General features: G+C 41.4%; 1 protein-coding gene across 5 annotated transcripts in view; it reads right to left on the reverse strand.

Moving 5' to 3' along the window:
- RGS7 (regulator of G protein signaling 7) overlaps positions 1-24,583 on the reverse strand; it is a 134,035-nt gene that overhangs the window by 27,430 nt on the left and 82,022 nt on the right. For all 5 annotated transcript variants that reach the window (XM_033144349.1, XM_033144350.1, XM_033144348.1 and 2 more), the window contains 3 exons: positions 21,615-21,665; positions 4,802-4,908; positions 3,495-3,546 (listed from right to left, as the gene is read on the reverse strand). In XM_033144349.1, coding sequence (XP_033000240.1) covers positions 3,495-3,546; positions 4,802-4,908; positions 21,615-21,665 — 210 coding nt within the window. The remainder of the gene's footprint in view (positions 1-3,494; positions 3,547-4,801; positions 4,909-21,614; positions 21,666-24,583) is intronic.

The raw sequence follows: 24,583 nt of genomic DNA on the forward strand, positions 1-24,583 counted from the left end.
TTTAAGTAGGAAACCCACAGATATATATATATACATATATGAAGCTGAGTCAGTTGTTGCAACTGAGCTAAACTGCACTTAAACAACACCAACTTTTGAAGTTTTAAGTAGCTATTAAGTTTTAAAGTTTTTACTTTTTAAACTTCGTGCTGTTTGCATTTTTGATTTGTTTTTGCCAAGAAAAACAACCTAAAATATTTTAAATAATATTATTATTTTTAAAAAGTAAATGGGGCAATAATTTACTAACTTTTTTGTCTATCTGACAAGCATTTAAAATGTCATTTATTTTATTTAATATTTTTATATTTCACGTTATTAAAACAAAACACCAAGGCAGCTTCAAATGTACATTGTATTCTCAGAATATATGTCCTCCTGGTTACAGCTATCTGTGTTTATGCCCAAGCCAGCAGGGAAACACTACACCTCTCACTTTGAAAACCAAGTCCTCATGCAAATGTGCGCACAGTGTCGATATTCAATACCAATGTTTTACCTTCTCAATGTTCTAAAATGGCTACTGACCAGAAAATCACTAGACAGAAGAAAACCAAAACCAAACTCTAGCTGCTTGGACGCGGGGTGGGTGGATGGGCTTAATACAAGCCTGATGCATCTTGGGGTAATTCTTCTTTGGGGGAATGTTTTAAATAGCACTTCTCACCAAGTATATAAACCACGATAGCAAAAGTGTTACTACAGCAGTTTGAATACTTGGTGAGAATTGTTCCTTACATTTTAAGTAGGATTATTCTGAAATTATTCTGAAATATTCCAGAGGATTATTCTGAAACATGTGCTTTGGGGATGAATTCTGGAAAGGCAAGGAAATTCTATCCTACTGTTATGAATTCCTCTCTAAATACATGACCTATTCTTTCCCACACACCACAAATAACCAGATTGCATCATTCTATAATACATTCAAACTTAAAACTATGCAAGAATTTAGAAGATTTATTATGACCCAAGTCTTTGTGAACTACAATCCACTTCAGTTATCAAATAAAAGGACTGTAGTAGTTCATGAAGGCTCATACATGAGTTGGCCTTTAAGGTCATGAGACTCTCTATTGGAAAAGACCAACTACTCCTCTAGGAATTTAGCAGGTGAACTTTTCCCTGACATAGAGATAAAGTGATGGGGGGGGGGGAGTCAGTTTCTAATGTTAAAAGCACAGGAACAAGACCTATAATAAACTGGTACCCTCACGATGGTAAACAGGGGCAGATATAGAACGAGTGTAAACTGGATAGTCTGAAAAGCTAACTTTCTTCAGTGACCAGGTGGCATGTTTTGAGTATGCACATTGGTGCATTGCGCATTCTCGTGAATGTTGTTAGGAGACCCCCCTCTTCACCTCACAGAGCTGCCATTCTCTTAAGTCCCTGAGAAGAGGGATTGATTGTTAAACCACTCTGGGAATTGCAGCTCTGTGAGGTAAACAGAGGTCTCCTAACAACACTCAGCACTTTTAACAAACTACAGTTCCCAGGATTATTTCAGAAAAGCCATGATTGGTATGATACTGCTTTAAATAGTGCAGATGGGGCCTCAGTTGGACTGCATCTGATGCTGAAGCTATGAGATAACCTGCCTTCTGAAAAGGTGATCTGACACAAAAGTACTAATACAACTTCAGCTTTACGGCAGGGATAGGAAACATGTGGGCCTCTAGATATTGCTAAGCTACACCTTCCACCATTCCTCACTGTTGACTATGCTGACACAGCTGATGAGACTTTGAGTTCAACAACTTATTGAGGGCCATAGGTCTTCTATTCCTGCTTTAGAATGAAAAACTATTTGTTTAGCTGAGCTTCAGTCCTAGGACTTTGCATTTCACAACTGAGCTGTGCGAACCTGAGATAGGCACAGAATAATTTCAATAACCCCTTAAATTTAAGCTCCCAGGTCATAGGCAAGCACAAACTTCTAATGTACAAAAATAATGTTGACAACCTGGTGAACATATCATTTTTAAGTGCGCCAAAGCCAAACTCCTTTATTTAAAAAGTTGATTCCTTGTTTCCTTTCAAATTTCCACTCAGTCACTATGCACACACTTCTGCAGTGTTAATTTTAAGACTGTAACCAAAACCAGTTGCTCCTTTCATGCCATGTATATAGTCCAGAAAATTATAAGTGAAGCAGGAAAGAGCAACAATGCAACACAATAATAGACTGGGCGCAGTACAATGCAATAAATGTCCATGGCCAGGGTTGTTGTTTTTTGACAGTGCCCATTTACATTTATATATTCATTTTGTGGAATGAATAAGGTGCTTCATTTTGAAATGTGTTGAATGTGTTTCAGATTTAATGTTAAGTTTAATTTTTAAGCCCTGCATGCATAATACATGGCATAAATATCAAAAAGGAAAGTAACCTTATGCCAAAGAGAAATGTAATGGACCACTTAACAGTGAACTTCTCAAACTCTTGCTGTCTTTCACAAGAATGCTACAAGAGGTCACCTAATGATCCCCTATGCTTTGTTTATGGGGCAGAGATTGAAATAAAATTACATCTAAGTAACATTTTACACCAGGCATAGGCAAACTCTGTCCCTCCAGATGTTTGGGACTACAATTCCCATCATCCCTAGCTAACAGTACCAGTGGTCAGGGATGATGGGAATTGTAGTCCCAAACATCTGGAGGGCCGGAGTTTGCCTGTGCCTTGTTTTACACCTAATATAAGTTAGAAAGATATTAGCAAAGGTGGCCATGGGATGGTGGTCATGCCCAGATTCACATGTCTGTGACCTAGTCTGAATTAGTTCTCAGTTTTGGGCATTATTAAGTTGATCGCTGGCTGTTGTTTCAACCAAACACAAATGTCAAATTCACTACCAGTGAACAGTGTCAGCTTTGGGCTTCAGAGGACCCTTGGCCAAGATGCTTTGAGTGGGTCCACCTCCTCCTTCCCTTTGCCACCACTGTCAGTTCACTAATCAAACTCAGTCTGGGACAAAACTGTACAACCATCCAAAGGGAGAGCAGAAGGCAAATGGGAAATGCAGCTCCATCTCCTCCTCTCTCTTGTTGTTGCTCGTGTGCTCAGGATAGCTGAACAGTGACCAGGGAGTAACAGCAAGACAGAGGAGGAGCAAAAGCACCAGGCTGATCCAGGGGTTAACAGTGGGACCCTTTCTGGGGAGTGGGCCTTGGGTGGTGCCCAAAAATGCCTACATCTGGTGCCAACCCTGCCTTTGAATTAATTTCTGAGTCAGCACATTTACAAAGTGGCAAAAATAATGCTATTTTTGTATTCCCATGTTGTGTGCAGATTTGACCTCTGCCTTAGTAAACTTTGTAAACCAAAGCCAATCTTGAGCTCAGCATTAGCAGTTCTTGACCTGGGTTTGAAAAGTAAAGCCAGCAGTGGTTTAGTGAAAAAGACAGATTAAATGCAAAAGACGATTATGAGACTTTCATCCATACAATGCAAGACTCCGGAGTGAAAGAGAAGAGAGATCCACACTGACCATAATCTGTGTTTTCCGGCTCCCAACAATTGGATGGCCAAAAATAAGGTGTCTGCAAAATAAAACAAAAATGGAAAAATGTAGGAATTTATGTCTGACAAAACATAAACATGCATACTACATTTCCTTTGACTTTTAAAATTAACTGTCTGGGGAGTGGCTAACAGTATCAATTGAACATACTGTATTTAAATGTCATACAGCAAATAAAAATTGATACTCCAAATAATGTTGTTATAACTTTGTGCATAGAATCAAATGTTTCTTATAAGGTTGGTCAATTATCTATATTTTTCTGAAGACACTCACCACTTCTTCTTTGCAGGAGAAACCAATGCAAGTCTGGTGCCAATTTACAGCATAACTTGACTTGCTGGAAGTAGCACAGACCACCTTCTCTATAGGCTGCTGCAGTTTTTCTGCTGTATACAATGGATTGCTTCAGAGCATCTTTGCAGTGACTAGCTAGGAACCGGCCTATACCTCTGCCTTGGGCCACTCAGAATCTCTTGTACTTTTGTAACTTAGATAGAAGTTATAAACCTGCCTTCATTTTGCTATTTAACTGCAGCTTCAAGACCTAGATTATGTAAGTAAATACTACTTTTACTTCTTCACAAAGCAATGTATGCGTGGTTGATATTTTTTAGTGAGGGGGACTGAAGGGGTCATACCAGGAAAATCCAGTCTGCCTTAAAGCATCCTGGATTATTGTTTCTAGAAGGTTAAATCAGTCTTGCCTTAGCTTTCAAGTTTAAAGCTGCAAAGGATGGTACTCTGCTAATCTCACTCATATGAGCAAGGAAGGATAATAGCTAAATAATATATCCTCTCCTATTGCTTAAATCCATTCCTAATCAGATGGCGGGTGTTCTCATTCCTATCTGGAAATGTGGAGCACTGAACCAAGGACTGACTACATGCAGAGCAAATACTTTATCACTGAGCTATTGCCCTTCTCCTAAGTATCCATAAATTATTCCTCCTCTTCCTTTGGCCACCTTCTTAAACTACTCCAATAATTGCTTTTCTAACAAAGCTCTGCACACAACACTGCCAGCAATTGAATGTGGATCTGTCTGTGCGCTATTCCTTCGGGATGTGTTTGCAGATGGCTACTTCTATAGCCACTAGCTATATCAAGGCACCTCTCCCCCACTCCCTGCACAAACGCATGTGTTTTATGTACCGGTATGTGGCTGGGAGAGATACTGGACCACATCATGAACAGAGGTCTGCTGTATTGACAATGAAGAAATCCCTTGCTGTTACATGTAAAGTCAATGAAATAAAGCAGGAATACTTACTTGGAACCGGTAAAAGGTGCCATCATCTTTCAGCGTCAAAACATGGTCTGAGATAGGAAAGAAATAACCATGGGCTGCCATTAATGTTCCCAAATGAAGAGCTTCCACTGTGCCAGAGGGAAACAAAAGCAATTAACATGTTAGTTTGTTTGTTTTTAAAACTTCATGGAGAAGTGTTTGAACATTTATTCTTCTGAGAGAATTTTCACCAGCTGATGACAATTTAGACGGGGAAAATATATATAAATAAGAGACAGGAAGTAAAGATGAAATTATGCACTCTTCTTTCCTGACTTAGGACCTCATTAAGTCAGCATACATCCAATTATCAGAAAACAAATGCCAGTGCTTTTTTTCTAAAAAAATAATAATGTTTAGAGGTACTCTCATTTCCCTTCTCATATTGAAATACTGCCCCTCAATGAGGCCAAACTTAGATTCACAAAATGTTTAGGCTATGTGTACCCCTGTCTCCCCCTCCCAGGAAAAAAAAGCAATGAGTAAGGCTACCACCTTCGTATGAGTTAAGAATAAGAAAGGTTGGTAGAAAATGTTCTAGATGCTGATTTTCCTGTATCAAAGAACTGAATATCGTTAAGCTGCTAGTGCAATGGCTGCTTACAGCCACTACCAAAATATAGATGATAGGTAGGTAGGTAGGTAGGTAGGTATTCAAACTAAGATGTTCTTCCATACACAAGCAAAGCAATCCAGCATATTGCCCAGTGATCTTGAGATCTCAGCAGGATTTGCATCTGTGTAACTTCATATTATTTATATTATTCATATCCACATGAGATCCCTGTACCCATCTTTTATATCTTTTTTATTTTAACTCTGTTAAAAGTATGGGTTCTACATAGCTCCTAGCAAAGACCTTTGCTACCCGTGTCTGTGTTATAAGGGGTCCTTGATCAAGAGATTTCATAACTTATCAAGGCAAACAAATGATTACACTCTGAGCTCTTCTTCAGTCTACTTCGAAGCTTCACCCACCTCATCAAAACTCTCCACACAGTGTCTAGCCTCACAGGAAGGGACCCCCGAAAGCCATATCCCCTCAGAACAAATAAGCAGGCATTGAGTAGTATGCAACTGAGATTTACTCAGAGTAGACTTACTGAAATTAATTAACCTAACTCCATCATGTTTATTGTTTTCAATGCATCTAACTCTGAGTAAAACTTAGTTGACTATCACCTAAACTCTCTGCGGCTCATTCCACCCCCTTGTGAATCTTGTTATGGACACCCTATCATGACCAGTCATTTATTTAAAGTATTTATTACTTGCTTTTCTATGCATGAATCCAAAGCAATGTACATAAACTACAAAGCAGTGCAAGCAACCAATTACTATACTAATATACCACAGGCATCCCACTTGTTTCTGTAGAATAGCATACACACCACTCATTCAGGAAGGGGAACTAATATGAGGCTGGAAGGTCATTTTAAAATATAATTTCCCACTAACAAATTACATAAGGAACACCTGGAACTGGAGATGGGACAGTCTTTTCATATTGAAATTCAGATAATAAATACTTGAATAGCAATCTACAATTGCCATTCCAGAATGATATTCTGAGCATAATGGAACATATTCTAAATAATGATTTTTAGAAATGTAAATATAGCTTCCACTTCCAAAATACAAATATAGCATTTGCTTCATAGTTACTATAGCTCCTGAAAGCTACATGTCAGAAATTTCCTTTGATCTGCATTTCATGAATAGAAGCTTTCAATTTGCCAGGGACAAATTGGAGCAGATGTTTCATTAATGTGTACTTCCAACAACCCAAGCAAGTGAGATTATTGGGCATTTATTTACCTTTACTGCACAAGGATGGTAGAGGTTCCCATTACTGAGACATAACTCAGTTTTTTTTTATCATAGGACAATGAAATATTTCCCCCTTGGCTTCTCAATCTCTACTTTTTCTGCATAAATTTGCTTGCTTAGCATTTAAGGAAGATTGAAATTCATAAGGAGGTTGTTGTACGAGTCAGGAAAGATCGTTTTGAGATATGGCAGTTGGCAAGAGGAGGTGTCGTTTACTTGCTGGTTGAAAAAGCATTTGTCGGCATCGATCCAGTTCTGTATACATCTTCTGCTCAGTCATGTTTATGCTCAAAGTTTCTTTCACAGAGAAAAGGGGGGGGGACCCATCACATTACATGAGCTGCATGTATGGTGGGATCAAAGGAAACAGACAGAGAGAGACACAGGAAGAAGAAAAAGGCTGGATTTCCCCCCCCCCTAAAATGCATCTGTAGCTTCTGCCCTGCCTGTCTCTAGAAGCAGTAGTGGGATGATTGGTTCCAGCAGTTGTAATAAGGAAGGAGCAGGAACCATAGTTGTCAAGTCTCCCTTTTTTTGCGGGAAACTCCCTTATTCCAAGCCGTTTCCCGCTGCTATCCCTGATTTTTTATATCCCTTAAATTTCCCTTATTTCAAAGGGAATATTCCTCTCCCCAGGCACGTCTCTACCCTGTGGCAACAGTGGCATGGGGAACCAGGGCTAGGCGGCAAGCTGAGTGTCCAGGAAGGAGAGTTGGAGTCCGGGGAGAGCAGAGCTTTTCCCCCTCTGCAATCCTAGAGTGCTGCTGAGGGAGGAGGAGGAGAGTCCACCACCCACCCACCTCCCTGCCCACGCAGCTGGAGGACCATGCTAAGGAAAGAGGCCACGCTTCCCAAACTTCCTGCCCCACGTTCCTCAACATCCGGTTGCCGAGTGCGCGCCAAGTGTGAGGAGCAAGGAGAGAGCTGCGTCAGAGACCCTTAAAAGTTCTCCTGGATCTGAAAGCGAGCTATCGTGCAGCGCAGGAGAAAAACACAGACAGGTGGGCTCCGTAAGTTGCCCGTGAAGCCGCCTGGACCTTTAACTCCCACCCCACCCCACCCACCCACGCCTCTTTCTCGCTCCATCGCCCCCCATCATCTTCGCAGGGACAGCAAGAGCTGCATGGCTCATCCAGGGAAGGGGGGGGCAAAGTAGGCAGAGACAGGAGGAGACGGCGACGGAGACTTTTTATGGGGCTGACATAGAGAGCTTTCTCTCCTTCCTCCGGTGGGTCTCTAACCCCCACCCCACCCCTAGATTTGTTCCTGGTGAGTTCTGGCACCTCTTTCTCTAGAAAAATAGCACTGGGAGGACATTAAGCATAATATTGTTTGGTCTACGTAGTAGGCAGAAGACCAGAGGCCTGCCTTAAAAGGAGTGGTGAGGGACTTTGTTGTCCCAGAGTGGTTGCAACTCAGTGTTCTTCTCTGAGGGGTTGTCCACATTGGAGTTTAATGGGAATTTAAGGTTGCTTATGTCTCTGTTTATTTAGCAATGCCCTCATAATGCCCTTCCCCACTCAGCCCCTATCTCACACATTCTCACTTGTAAATCGGGTTTTCCCAATCTGAGAATAAGCCTAAAAGGGGGAACAGTGTGTGTGTTGCCAAACCAGTCAGGGCCAAAGGGATTGGGATGGTTCTGACAAGAGGAGAGAGGTGAGAAGCCAGTTGCAAATTGTGCCCCCCCCATCCTGCTTTAGAGGTCCCTTATCCCGTAAGAGAGAACCTTTTGGGAATGGCACATGCAGAAAGAGAAGAGCGAAATACATCCACCCATTTGTCCAAAAATAGCAGATCAAGAATAAATATTTGCTTTCCTTTTTATTGTATTGCCATGTGCCGGCCATTCCTTGAAACTACAGGCTGGGATTTAATCAGTGCCAGATTTATGTATAGGCTAAGTAGGCTGAAGCCTAGGGCCTCTAAATCTAGGGGGCCTCACCAGCCCTCCCACTCCCCAAGACTTCATGTGAGGGCAGGACAACTCGGGCCTCTAAATCTAGGCGGCCTCGTCAGCCTGCCTGCTCTCCAGTGCCACAGTCTCCCCTCTCCCAAAATTGTAAACCCAAGACTTCATGCAAGGGCAGGGCAACTCAGGCCCAGCAACTATTAGACTCAGGGCTACCCAGTGGGGCCCAATTTGAAGCAGTGGGGCGCAACTTGATTTTTTTTTTGTAGGGCCCCAGTTCACACCCAAAATCTGCAGAATCTTATAGACATAAATAAAATCCATCTAGATTGCCTTAGTGTGGGGGGGGGCCCTTAGAGTGGCCCGCGGGGTCCAATTGCTCCAATTGCTTTAAGGTCAGCCCTGATGAGACTGTGTAGGGGTTGGACTGATAAGCCCTGCACCTTGTAGGTCCCTGATGTCACCATTCAGAGTACAGACTCAAGGACTTGTTGTGGAAATAAAGGGGGGCACTTATTGTAGCTCTATTAGGGGAATAGAGGGTCTCCTAACAACTGTAATAAAGTACAGTTCCCAGGATGCTTTGGGGGAAGTCAAGACTGTTTAAAGTGGTATGATGTTGCTTTAAATGTCTAGTGCAGACTGGGCCTTATTTCAGTCTTTGCTGACCTGGTGCCCTCCAGAAATTTTGGCCTACAACTCCCATCAGCTCTAGCCAGCTGTAGTCCAAAACATCTGGAGGGTGTCAAATTGGCCAAAGCTGGCTTAGTTCTAATCTGGAGATCAACTAAATAAAGTCTCTGCTAGGTGTTACATATACCAGGGTACACACCAAGGATTCTGGGATACGGAAGCAAGAATTACTCTCCATTTTTTGTTTGTAATCCAGATCTGTCCCATACAATATAGGAAACACACACAGGTTCCTGGTTAGGCAGGCAGCAGAAGAGGAAAATGACAGTTTTTTTTATATTAGCAAAGCAAGGGATTAATTTTGTTGGTGTACCATCTAAGAGTAAACTGAAGCCAAATTGTGCAGTATTGCACAACTGAAACTGAGTCTGCAACTGACCTTAGGGCAAAGGTGGTTAATTCTCAGGTCAAAAGCCTAATCTAGCTCCCCAACAATTTTTTCCTGGCTTCCTAAGACCCTACTGATCCCAGTGGAAGAAGCAAAAATAAAAATAAAATAAACACACTGCTGTGAATTGGCGGAGACCAGCATCCTCATGGAGATTCAAATTGCCCTCCCCAGTTATCATATTGATAATTTGATGAATGGAGGAGGGGCTGAGGGAACACTGGGTGGGGCAAAACTAGAAAAGAATTTTCTCCATTGTTACCCTGTCAATATCAGTTCTCCAATTTCCCCCCAATTGGGCCAATTACAGGGCAGGTTTGCAATACAAATACTGCTTTAGAAAATACTGCCTACAAACAGAGTCCAGCAGCAGCCGGCTTAGCCTTCTGAGTGGAACTCTTCCTCCGTAGGCAAAAGCTTCAGGTCCTGCGGGGATTCGGTGCTGGAGCTTCCCGTGCGTGAGTTTAAGCTACCCACGCATGAGATACCAGTTGCCGGGGATAAGCGGCCAGCGTTCCGCGTGCGTATGGGCACGGGCGCCGGCCAAGCCTCAATATCTGAAGGTTCGTGAGTAAGACGGAAATGACTCCGAAGGCGCGTGAGTAAGTGGATGCCTCGAAACTAAATGGATGCCTCGAAAATGAATGGATGCCTCGAATCTGAATGGATGCCTCGAAACTGTACTTGGAACTACTTGTGACCTCCTGCACTATCACTTAAAGTAAAGGAAACTAAACCAAGGGCAAAGTTAAAGCATTAAATGAAAATCCCTATCGTTTTTCGACTAAAATTAAATCCAAACCTTTTCCCCAATAAAGACAGACACCGACGTTTCTTTTATGGCTTTGGCTGACCCGCATAGGCTTCTACACATTGCTGTTCCTAGCCCTATGCTAAGTTTTCCCTAAACTCTCAGTCCCTACACCGCCAAATCTTCCGCCATGCTAAACTAAATAAAACTACAACGATAAATCTTCTGCGATCTAACCCTATACTAGATCTAAAGGCTATCTAACCTTTACCGATAAATCTTCCGCGAACTAAACCTAACTACCACCGGCACGCGCTTCCAACCCAGCCAACCCTCAGCCCAAAGACCCTTAAACTAAACTTAACCCAACTGAAAGAACTAAAGAAGAACGTGACTGAGATGACTAAGATCTTAAAGGAACTGACCTGCCTAAGCAGGGAGCCTCAGCCTTTTATTGAGAACCAGGTATGACATCACGATCAATATATTAACCAATAAAACCACTGTTGCTGCCCCCAAAAAAGGCGGGAAGCAGAATAAACGTCCATTGATAACTTTGAAAACCCCTGGAACTACAATTTTAGGCGGAGTAATCCCAGTGGCAAAATGCCTCCGCTCAAAAGTGAAAGTGAAAGCAAGAGTCAGTGGCAAAGTGCTCACTGACTCCAAAACGGAAGGATACGAAAAGTAGTGCATAATAACCATTAAAATAAACAAATAACCGCGGATCTTTAACGGATCCACGAAGTGTATTCCCACAAGGTCCATTCCAACTTTTCTCTTCTGCCTGCACCTGTCTTTATCTCTTGGCTCTATCTGAGCTCTGCTAGTCACCTTTTGTGAAGAGAGATCTGTGAGGATGAGGGACTGCTCTTGTGGCACACAAGCAAGGCAGAGGAGGAGCCATCCTGCTTTTGGTGCTGCCTGCTTCTGCCTGCTTCTTGTTGTGATTGTTTTGTAAGCTTTTTGTCCCTTTACCTCTTCCTTGTTCATATTTGTTTGTGTTGTTGTCCACCCTCCTGTCTTCTTTCATTGAAATAAACAAATTAAAACCCTGGGTACACACCCCAATGAGTTGTCCTGCACACACCTATGTGCTTAACCACTTTACTGGAAGCAACTCCTCGATGTTTCTCATTATCAAATGGTACAAATATCCACTGGTATGAATGCAACATGTAGATATATATGGCTTTTATTAGTTTGACTTGCTGTGTATTATGTGGCTGGCTTTGATGGGGGGGTTTCCTATCTGGAATATCTGCTTTGTGCATTTTTAGTTCCCACTTCTGTCTTGCAATGGACAACTATTATTCATGAGGCCACAAAAGTGGCTTGCCAGAATCCACCCCAGCCTCAGCAAATCATGCATATTTCATTTGTGAGATTTTGCAGAAAATGTGCCTGTGGACAAACACACCAATAAAAGGCATTGGGGGAGGGAGAGATTTAAGAAAATGGAAGGAGAAGAGTGCCAGGGTTGAAAAGTGTTTTGAGGGAAACAACCAGAATATTCCATTACTAAAAGCCATGGTCCTCTAGAAGAACACTCATAAATATGCCTGTAGAAGACAAATCAATACCAAACTTGTGTTTATGCTGGATCTCTCAGCGGCCTTTGACACCATCGACCATAACATCCTTCTAGACCGGCTAGAGGGGTTGGGAGCTGGAGGCACTGTTATACAGTGGTTCCGCTCCTTCCTCCTGGGCCGTGTTCAGAAAGTGGTGGTGGGGGATGAGTGTTCAGACCCCTGGGCTCTCACTTGTGGGGTGCCTCAGGGTTCTGTCCTCTCCCCCATGCTTTTTAATATCTATATGAAGCCGCTGGGAGAGATCATCAGGGGGTTTGGGCTGGGTGTTCATCAGTATGCGGATGATACCCAGCTCTACCTCTCTTTCAAATCAGAACCAGTGAAGGCCGTGAAGGTCCTGTGTGAGTGCCTGGAGGCGGTTGGAGGATGGATGGTGGCTAACAGATTGAGGTTGAATCCTGACAAGACAGAAGTACTGTTCTTGGGGGACAGGAGGAGGGCAGGTGTGGAGGATTCCCTGGTCCTGAATGGGGTAACTGTGCCCCTGAAGGACCAGGTGCGCAGCCTGGGAGTCATTTTGGACTCACAGCTGTCCATGGAAGCGCAGGTTAATTCTGTATCCAGGGCAGCTGTCTACCAGCTCCACCTGGTACGCAGGCTGAGACCCTACCTGCCCGCGGACTGTCTCACCAAAGTGGTGCATGCTCTGGTTATCTCCCGCTTGGACTACTGCAATGCGCTCTATGTGGGGCTGCCTTTGAAGGTGACCCGGAAACTGCAATTAATCCAAAATGTGGCAGCTAGACTGGTGACTGGGAGTGGCCGCCGAGACCACATAACACCGGTCCTGAGAGATCTGCATTGGCTCCCAATACGTTTCCGAGCACAATTCAAAGTGTTGGTGCTGACCTTTAAAGCCCTAAACGGCCTCGGTCCTGTATACCTGAAGGAGCGTCTCCACCCCCATCATTCAGCCCGGACACTGAGATCCAGCGCCGAGGGCCTTCTGTCTGTTCCCTCACTGCGAGAAGCAAAACTACAGGGAACCAGGCAGAGGGCCTTCTCGGTAGTGGCGCCCGCCCTGTGGAACGCCCTCCCATCACAGGTCAGGGAAATAAACAACTACCTGACATTCAGAAAAAACCTGAAGGCAGCCCTTTTTAGGGAAGTTTTTAATGTTTGATATTGTTGTATTTGGTTTCTGTTGGAAGCCGCCCAGAGTGGCTGGGGAAATCCAGCCAGATGGGCGGGGTACAAATAATAAATATTATTATTATTATTATTATTTATGTTTTTGCTATTCCCTGAAACCACCACAGAGCTAATCTAGCTGAGTGGAATCACAGCTGGAAACACTGCCATCATAGGAACTGTGTGTGGAGTTTTCATTGGCAGCTAGGATGGCTGGCTTAGGGGATTTATCAAAAAACTTTAGTTCAGAGATGTGGGTGGCGCTGTGGTGTAAACCACTGAGCCTTGGGCTTGCTGATCGGTAGGTCGGCGGTTTGAATCCCCGCGACGGGGTGAGCTCCCGTTGTTTGGTCCCAGCTCCTGCCAACCTAGCAGTTTGAAAGCACGTCAAAGTGCAAGTAGATAAATAGGTACCACTCCAGCAGGAAGGTAAACAGTGTTTCCTTGCGTTGCTCTGGTTTCACCAGAAGTGGCTTAGTCATGCTGGCCACTTCACCCAGAAAAACTGTCTGTGGACAAACGTCGGCTCCCTCGGCCAGTAAAGCAAGATGAGCGCCGCAACCCCAGAGTCGTTCGCAACTGGACTTAACTGTCAGGGGTCCCTTTACCTTTTTAAGTTCAGGTTTACAGCAGACATACTCTTTATTGAGGGTTGTTCCAGTTGATAGGGTGTACGTGTTATTTGGTTGTTATAAGGCAGAACTAGAACTAGAGCTAGAACTGGGAGTTCCTGGAGTACAGGGGGAAGTGTGCCTATGCACAGCAAGGTTAGTGTTCTTGACCCTTACTTCTGCCACCTGGTTTCTTCTACCTTATCAAACTAGCGTTCTCCTTTATTATTGCTGAATCCCAGGGCTCAAAGACAATGTGCCCCTTTTCTCCATTTGAGGTTCAAGAGGGCATGGCTGCATGAAACTCACTGCTGCCCCTCCCAGCTTATCAGGCCTTATTTTTATTTTCTGACGCTAGCCGAGAATGTAGCTATGTCATGACATGGTATCATTCCAAGTGGGGATAAATGGGTTTCCAATGGTTGTCACTAGCCAAAGGGAGATTGCAAGGGTACTTAGTGAATGTTCCCCTCTGCCCCCAAAAGGGAAGTCAGCTTTGCCTCCTTTCACAATGGACTCTTTTCCTTCCTTCAATGGAAGGTTTTGGACCACTAACCCTGTAGCTGGGGATGCTTCTTGCAAATTGATGGTCACTTTTAAATAATGCATAACTACAGTAAAATTGTTACTGTTATTGTCTTTAAGCAGATGCTTGACAGCCATCTGTCAGGAATGCTTTGATGGTGTTTCCTGCTTGGCAGGGGGTTGGACTGGATGGCCCTTGTGGTCTCTTCCAACTCTATGATTCTATGATTCTATTATTCTAATCACTCACTAGGGCAGCTATAGTATTCATAACATATAGAACTGATAAAGAAAAGTGTTTTTTATATATATTTGCGCGCACACACACACACACACACACAGTGCTCATAGGAACTGAAAGAATTAAAAAGGGATAAGCTAAATGTAAACATGTTGTGTATTGGTTTTTGATCTCTTGGTTTCTGAACTCTTCCTAGGCACTTTCTAGGTCTGTGGTACTTCTAGAAATCCTAGATAGGAAGGCAGAAGATAGAGGAAGTTAGGAAATATAGAAGGGGTGGAAATGGACATGGTTCCATTCTGAATATCATGGATATGAATTGAAAAGAAAGTCTGAGGGAAAGGAATGTGGGACGCAGAAGGATTGGGGGGACGGGACGGGACAGAACGCTGGCAAGACATGGGATTGTACCCCACAAAGTCACCCTGTTAGCACAAGGATTTCCATCTGTGCAACATAAATTCTTTTCCCATGGCTCCCTCCAATTTGCTCTAGGGGTTTTGCTCTAGCATTAACAGGGAAACTTTGTTGGCAACAACCCATGGCACCCCACAAGACAATGTTTCTATTGCTAATGTAGAGGCTTCCTCCTCCCTGCCTTGTTTTGAGGAAGGGGGTTTGTCAAGGTGAGCTAGAAATCTTTCTTGAAATTTAGTTAAAAGTATACAGTTACTTTAAAGTTATCTAATTTTTTAAAAAAAAATATAGCCAGTGTTCAATTGGCCATGATATTTAGAACCAGAATATTGCTGTCTTAAAATAGTAACTTAAAAACATGTAACTTAAGTAACCTGAAACTTAAAATAGTATATTTTTCAAAGACTCCCTAGGTTTGAATCTCTCAGTCATTGCTCCAGTTCTGTCATAAGCTGACACAGGAACATTTTTTAAAACTAGTATTAGCATATAATTAGAACTGAACGTTTAATGGGATGATATTTTTAAAATGATGAATACCACAATCCGTACAGTTGATGTCACAGATGATGCTTCTGGTACCACCAGATAAAAGGGTCATGGCATTCATCCACCAGTATCTCGGAAGTCTGTGCATACATTGTAAATAGGTAAAAACAGCTGCTGGAACCTTGGGAATTGGTTATTCCATCACTGCCTTAGGAAGCACATCTTTAGGCATTCAGTATGAACATGTAATGTGGCTTTCATACATAGGGATGTAAGGGTCTGTCCAGTTCAGTTCTCTCAGTTTCTCATTTTTCCCATCTTGAATTTATTTCTCCATGTTTCTGCAGCAATTTGCAATTTATTTATTTATTTTTAAATGGGTGAAAATTATTCAGTGAATTTCTTCTAATAGCCACATTCTTGTCTGCCATTTTGGAACAGTCTTCGTTGGGAGGTGGTTGACTCTCCTTCCTTGGAGGTTTTTAAGCTGAGGTTAGATGACCATCTGTCATGGATGCTTTAGTTGATATTCCTCAATTGCAGGGGGTTGGACTAAATGACCTTTGCTGTCACAACTCTACATTCTATGCTACTATGACCAATGTATACTTCTTTTTTGCAAGCAGCTTCTCTTAATATAATGCTTTTTGTATGTTCTTTTCGCTAATATATTCATTTTCATACACAATTCCCCATAATATATGCTTTTTTGTAATGTTTGATTGGAGAACAACGATGCAAAATTTGGATCCTACTCACACAGTGCCTCCTTCTGGCTGAGATGGATTGTACATGCACTGGAGGTGGGTGTGGCCAACACATGCATCACATGCACCAAGGGTAGCCTGATCTCATCAAGTGCTCCCTTCCTTGTTTTTTGTGTTTGGATTCCATTGACTGCTATGTACTGGTGGCTGGAAGCCAATATATAGGCTAGCATATTTGCAAGGGGAAAACCCATGTTCAAAACACTTTGCACAGAGGTGTAGTGAAGAAAATATGAAATAACTTCATGTTTCCCACCATGAGCTCCTTTAAGACAAAAAAGATATACAAAGAGAGCTTTCATTACAACAACACTTTTTACAAAGATGCCACGATACTGGTAACTTGGAAGACAGAAAGCATTTAATTTATGTAGTGTTGTGCAGCTGAGGTCTACACAGGGACAGAAAAAATCAGAGTGAGGAAATTGCCAATAATGATATACGTCCTTTGGAACCCCGTGGTAGGCCGGCACCAAAATCGGCTTTCATTTTAAAATTTCTAACACTCTTCACTCCAGGAAAAATCTCATAAAGTCTGACTAAAGTTTACTTCAAAGACTTGGAAGCAAACTCCAGCTTATGAATTGTTGAAATTCAGCCATCCATGTTCTTTGATGGCTCTAAAACAGTTTATGGCGGGAATGGGAAAAAGCTGACAAATTTTATTGGAATTATTCGCACGATATGGAACCGCAATCTCTGTGCAAGCATTCAAGTTAATCCTAGTTATCAGAACAAACCTGAGCACTTTAGTTCTTGTATAAAATCTCGTTGGGGAACTAATGGCCATTAGCGCTTAGGAACTTGGCTTTGGTTCACACTAATAAAGCCACAACTCTGCAATACCTCAAAGTGTATTAACAAGAAACGTGGATCTGGATTATCTATGACAGGATAGCACAACATGCACCAAATGGAGTGGTTTTGGCACTTCTTCAATGGTGATATAATTTAGCCATTCTCAATCTAGGAAACTGGGTAGTACATCAAACACATCCAGGTACTGTTGTGTGCAAGACACTGTGGACCAAGCAGGACACTAGAGTGATAAATCTGGCTTGAACTTCCATGCTCCTTAAGAAAGAATAATAAAAGTCTTCTATTGCAAACACTTCCTAAACGAAAGGAGGAACACCATCATTTTAGGTTAAATAAAACACACGCAAGCTGTATGAATAATAAGAGCTATTCATGGCTGCTAACACATTAACACAATACCACTGAATCTCAGCAGTGTGAAGATGTGATCTCTCCATTCTCAGCAGAAAGCTGTGAAGCAGTATATAGCCCTGGCATTAGAAAAGGTCCTTGCTGCTCAATTGCTAGCTGCCTCTGCAAAGGATCTGATGAAACATTTTTGCACAGGCTAAAAAGGCAACAGAATGAATATGGCCACATAATGTTTGTGTTGCATTTTAAAACTTCCCTGCCATAACTATATCTATGTAGCACTTGCTTTATACAGTGTTTCACAATATTTATTGTGTCCACTTTCCCAACAGTCATTTGCAACTGCTTACAGATGGAAAACTAAGACTGAAAGTCAGGCAATTAATGCAAGGCCAACAAAATGGGTTTACTTTGCTGGTAACATTTGAACAACCCAGTTTTCTGGCCCAAAACCAGCTTCAATCACATTACACATTATCACCAGTAGCAGTAATAGTAGTAGTATTAGTAGTAGTAATAGTAGTAGTAGTAGTAGTAGTATTTTCACATTGCCCTCCCTCTCATGGAAGCCAGAACAAAAATAAAACACATACAAAAATTAAAACATCTATGTCACAGAAATCATTCACATATACAAATACAGATTCAAAACTGCTGCAGATTCAAAACTGTTGCAGTTTTATAACAGTTATATCCCCAAAGGCTGAGTGAACGAATACACCTTCTGTTGTCATTAGTGTGTGGGATAACTGCACTTCCAACCAGGAGGGAATTCCAAAAGCCAGCAGCACTATATGCCCTGTTCTGAAGTACTACGTAGGTATACAATATTGACTCCAAAGCCACGCCCAAGCTGGAACCTAGCATGAACAGGACACATGTGCAAGATAGAAACTATGAGTGCTTCTAGGTGCTATTACTCATAGAATCATAGAGTTGGAAGAGACTACAAGGGCCATCCAGTCCAATCCCCTGCCAAGCAGGAAACACAATCAAAGCATTCCTCGGTAGGATTCAATCACATACCAGCATATTCCGGTTGTGAAGTCAAAGTTGTTTTGACACTCCTGTACAACAACAACAACACACACACCCTTTGACTTTCTGCTTTACAGAAAGTGATAAGAAAACGTGTTAGGAAGTGTGGAATAACACCTGCTTGACACAACGTATTCTAATCTCCCTGCGAACAAATCATAACAAATGTTCAATAAATAACAGACATCAGCTAACCTCCCCACAAACTTTGTGAAAACAAATCAGGATTAAAGCTCAATAAACAGGTTTTCTGTTTCTTGTGATCTTCAGATAAAGGGCAGTATATAAATTTAATAAATAATAATATTCTAAGAGACTGTCCTGAAAGGAGTTTTCTCCACAAGGGTAACTGCAAAAAGAATTTCATATTGGCCAATGACTAGAGTGGCAAAGGAGGGGGGGAAATGAGGCAGGATTATGGAAGGGGTAGGAATGAGTGATATAAAAGCAGTGTTTTAACTGACAACTTGCCCACACCCGGTCAATGCTTCCCATTTAGGAACCATGTGCCACCTGGAAACAGACTTTGTACTGGTGCCATTAGTACCTGGTCCATGTTCGCAGCACAGCTGGTTTTATAAGCGCAATCATGCCATCCAATGTACCCTCAGATCCTGTAATAGCAAAGTCATTCCTCATTGACACCCACTAGCGAATTCCCATCTGAAGGCTTTTCTATACTCAGAACCAGCTCTGCTGGTTGAGGAGGAGGAGGTCATTGCGGCAAAAGAGAGTAGTGGCAAATAGCATTCACACTTTGCATTCCGTTTGCTAAATTCCAAGCGGGTTTCCCATTTACTTTAATCTGAGGGAAAATGGATGTCAAATTGCACAGGGAGTCGCAGGTAGGCAGTCCTAAGAATAGCAGGAGCTCACATGTAACAAATAACTGAGGCTTCCTACATTATATGTGCACTTCTGCAAATCACTCTCACGACAAAAATGAAATAAAGCGGGAAGGATTTATACCTGTTCCTACCAGAGATTATGTGGGATTATAGAAGCTAACAAAAGTTCTAAACCAAGCTGCACACATTTTCTCAACCATTTCAAAGGTGAAAATGGGGACACTCTGCTCTGCTGCGTGAGCATTTAGGACTAAGCCATGGTAGACAATCATAGTCCTTTAGAATGCTTAGTCCTTAAGGTACTGCAAAACCATTTGTTCCCTTTATATTATAATTTCTGATGGTCTGAAACTTTGCCTCTCCACTTCCACAGGGCCGTTAGCTGGCAGGGGAAACTGGAGACTTTTGTAGTAAGTTGGGGAAAACTCTAACCTTTTTCATGTTCCACAAGGCAATAGAAGCTTTCACAGTCTCTCTCTTTTACTCAAAAAACGTTTTGCCACCACATGGTGCTGGAACCACAATAAGCAGCAGACCAGCAGCTGTCCTCAATGGTATCAGAATGGCCCCATGGAAACAGGGCTAAGCCATAGGGTGGCACTGTTTCCAGTGGCACTGTTAGTAAAAATTATTTTTATATGCATAATTGCTTTATCTATTACAGGTAGGTAGCCGTGTTGGTCTGCCGTAGTTGAAACAAAATAAAAAATAAAAAAAATCCTTCCAGTAGCACCTTAGAGACCAACTAAGTTTGTTCTTGGTATGAGCTTTCGTGTGCATGCACACTTCTTCAGATACCTGAAGAAGCACGTATCTGAAGAAGTGTGCATGCACACGAAAGCTCATACCAAGAACAAACTTAGTTGGTCTCTAAGGTGCTACTGGAAGGAATTTTTTTATTTTTTATTTTGCTTTATGTATGTTTCACTGATGTTTTCATTGTTAAATCACTTCAAGATGATTTACCGGTATATCACATGGTTCAAATGGAACAAACAAACATGCATTAAAAAGATGTCTGCCCCCCAGCACTACTTGTCCCCCTGAGAAGACCATTATTATGTCATTCATCTGCATCAAATGAGCCAAAGGTAGAATCATAGAATTGTAGTGTTGGAAGGAACCCTGGTCATCTAGTCCAACCCCCTGCAATGTAGGAATCCTGCCCACAATAATCCCTGGGTGGGCTTGAACCACCAACCTTCTGGTTAGCAGCCAAATGCACTGACCCACTGTGCCTTATTTATTATTGAAGAAATGAATTTAGGCTTCCTGTCAAACAACAGACAAATTATAAGCAGAAAAATTGAGTCAACTTATGGAGAGAGCCTTCCACTCACAAAATTCCTCCGATTTGTGAGAGTTTCTTTCATTAATGGAGGCTACTTCCATTCATAAAAGGCAACCTTTGGGACCAGCCCAATATTGTTAGATATGACGCTTCTGATATTCAAGCTCATTCTTTTTTCTCTTCACCTCACTGAGATTTGCAACATTTTTCTTTTTGTAGTATTGCTATATAAAATTCTCCTTGCCCTGTTCAGTTTCTATATTCTCAAGTGTTTTTCTTGTCCCCAAGAGAATACATATATAAAGTTACTTAAGCCAAGGCTAGTTGCATTGGAACTGCTTGTGGTGAGATAAAACAGATTTCTTTTTCCTTTAAGGTATTTTTAAAGGTGGAGTAATGACTGTATATGCATCTATAAAATGTGTTATCACTCTGCATTTGTCGGTCTATATTTTATTTCTATGTACCGTACTCTTACTGTTAGCATGAATGATTAACTCAATAAATCCCTGCTTTTAGCATGTTGCTGGTGAAAGTTTGTTTCAATGAACACGTTTTAAAAATATATTCTAATTCTGGTTTTGATGTAATAAACTTGCTTAAAGGGTTTACCTGTGCTATCTCATGATTCTGTTAAGACTGAAGATGCTTGTTTATGGGAACACTCGGTGCTTGATGTTCAAAGACCCTAAACACATGATCAAGGCTGAATGTGAGAAGTCCACATCCTTGTGTTTAAATATTACAATTGCAAACACTAAAGGAAAGGGAGCCTAAAAGTCAGTTGAATTTTCACAGGGGTGCAAAGTTCTCATGAACCCCTTCCAACCATCCATGGAACCTGCACAAATGGTCTGATACTCCTGTGGGAAACTGTCATATGACTCAATATTTCAAGGTAATGGCTCCTGCAGAGGTTTCCGAGAACAGAGTGCCACTTCTTAAAAACCTACTGTGATCACAGATTTTGGAATCCTCTAACTCTCTGAAACTATCCTCCATGGTGTTATGATTTATAATGGGAACAACAGGAAGCTTAGACAGCTTTCCAAAAGTACAAAGGGGATAGCGTTCAATAAACAAAAACAATATATTTACCTGGGTCTTCTATAGATAAATTCTTTGTTAACCACTGAACAATGTCGGAACCTAGAAAAAATTGTGAAAAATAATTAAAATGCAGCTGCCATATTTTAAACATGCATGACATTCTAGAAAAGAAAAGTTTGCTTCCCCAAGAGCACCCATATCTGCAGTAATATGTGCACTTTCCTTGGAGTAAGCTCCATGGAATACAAAATGAAAATTGTAGAACTGGAAATAGTCTGTTTCCCATTGTCAAAGAAATATTTATCATGGACACTGTGGTCACAAATGAGGCCCTTGTACCACACTGACCTTATTGCACACATGTTGACATGGGCTTTCACTTTAATTATTCAATGCCTGCTTATTTCATTTGGACTTTCACATTCTACCTTGTTTTTAATATTCTGTGGGGAATCGCCCAGAGTGGCTGGGGAGGCCCAGCCAGATGAGCAGGGTGTAAGTAATAAATTATTATTATTATTATTATTATTATTATTACTCTGCACAGGTCCTACATTCTGGCAGTAGATTTGATAGCAGTTTGCATTGGGTTTCCCTACATTTTCAAGTTATTATGTTCAAGCGCTGTATGTACATAGAGGGAATAAAATAGGCCCTGGAAAGCTATGGCTTCCAGGAGAACATCCCTGGGACTGTCAGGTGCATCAGATCTCTCTCATCAAGGAGAGCTTGCATAGTTTAATCCCTTTGCTTACCCTCTCATTGTTTCCAATAATTTGGAAACTGTTTAAATAAAAAACTAAAAAATTGCAAACTGGTGTGGAAATGGGGAACTGAACTTAAGACTGGAAAAATAATAAAGTGAAAAACTTAAATTGACAAATTTGCGTATGCCTACAAAAATTGTCCCTGTGCTGCAGACACCGTTAGTTTGTTCTGCATCCCAGTAAAAAAACAATGCAGCATTTTATTCCACATTCTCGATTTACTTATTTGTTACAAGCATGTAAAAACAGCTTAAAATCCAAAAATCTCAACTACCGGTATGTTCCTATCTAGCTATTGAACTTTGCTCATGGATTTCCTGTTGTGCATTTTCTTTACCTCTGAGGCCTGCTATGTGTTGGTTGCACCCTTGTGTCCCATCTACAGCATACATTTTAAGCACACGGCTTCTCCCAAGGAATCCTGGGAACTGTAGTTTGCTAAGGGCTCTCGGAATTGTAGCTCTTTGAAGGACAAACTCCTGTTGCCATGATTGCTTGGGGGAAGTCATGCATTTAAATGTTTAGGGTGGCTGGTGCAGAGAGAGCAACTTTTTGCATGTGTCCTGAAGTTTTCTCAGTCATTGCTCCATTTGGTACCCCCTCCATGCAATGTTTCTCAGCTCCTGCACATACATTAGCAAGTTATATAGTTGGGAGGAGAGGGGTAGTTCATGAACTAAATGTACAGCAAAACGTTGGCTAAGCAAAAAAGCTCTAAAATTCTCTTCTAATTGTAAATTCCAATTAGAACTTCAGTTGCATAACCCTGTGTTGTGAATAAGGAATACAGGCAATACCAAAGATGGGTATTAAGTCACCACAAACTTGTCCACCCACTTCACAGCAGAGGTGACACCACCTTCCCCTTAAAGGCATAATGCACACATACGAGACATCTCCGAGTATTTTTGGGCTTGTCATTTCTGTGGTGGCCACAGAATCAGGTTTCTGTTGTACTTTTCAGACGATGTATTACACAATGGAAAGATGGCGGGAAGGTACATGTTAGAAAATTACTAAGTCAGCTTCAGGGGCCACTTTTACCACAAAGTAGACACTCAAATCAGAACATTTCAGATATGAACCTAGGGAGAGAATATTTTGGTCAAAGCTGTTGGCAAGTCAAATTAAAGTAGACAGATCAGTTAATCTGCTGTTCATGTATTTAAAGCAGTTTAATCATAGTGACTTCAGAGGAGCTAAAGAAATTCAAGTACTCCAGCTTAACATCAGGAAGTCAACATTTCCGATTTTCACCTTAGAGGTACAATGCCGACTTCATAAAATGCATTATCTTATGTGTTTCATATATTATTACTGTTGTTTCGTAAAATTTATGCACTGCTTGGTTGTAAAAACCTAAAAGCAGTTTACAAAAATAATAAAACAATTAAAAATGGTAAAAAAAACTTAAAACAACTAATTAAAACATTTTAAAAAATTAAAATCAGTGATAAACTAAGATAGTTTAAAAATTCATCAGCGTTATGCATGTCTGGTTATATGTGGATTTAACAGTATATTGTATGGCAGTTGCCTATATATGAGGCAAGTTTTTAGTCACAATTTCACTTGACTTTTTAAAAAATACAAACACCATGGGAAAAACAAGGTTCATTTTTCTTGGTGTTGCTAATATAGATGATTATGATCAGCAAATCTGTTCCACCGAACTATTCCGCTAAGCTTATACTGTATTTTACGACATTAATGCGCATCTACATAGAACTAAAATGATTATGCAAAATTATCTAGCAAGACGAGATTCCTAAATTATGTAGGTCTTACAGTTATCCCTCATGCAGAGAAAATATTTATTCTTGCATCATCAGTACTCCCTTTCATTACAGTTAAATGTCAATAAAAAAAAATCAGCTTTAATTTATGTCATTTCAAATCAAGAGTTACCTAGCAGTCAAGGAAATTGGCACACCACAAATACATCTATTTTTTAAAAATGTGATCATAGAATCATAGAATTGTATATATGTGAGGATCCTAATGCTGTGTATATAGAATATAAATATACTTTTCACTTGGAGCATTTGAAAAGCCAAAAAGAAACTTCCGCCTTAGAATTCAACGGGGCTTTTATAAGTGTTTCAGGCACCTTCAAAGAAACAAAGTATGTCCCTCCTCCTGGATCAGTCAGAGATATGTCAGTGTAAGTCCTCCATCCCAGCTCAGCCAACTTATGAGCTCAGGCCAGGGTAAGTCCTGAATAAAGAAGGGGGGGCAGCATGGGGCAGC

Source organism: Lacerta agilis, chromosome 3 (genome assembly GCF_009819535.1).
Source record: "Lacerta agilis isolate rLacAgi1 chromosome 3, rLacAgi1.pri, whole genome shotgun sequence".
NCBI lineage: Eukaryota > Metazoa > Chordata > Lepidosauria > Squamata > Lacertidae > Lacerta > Lacerta agilis.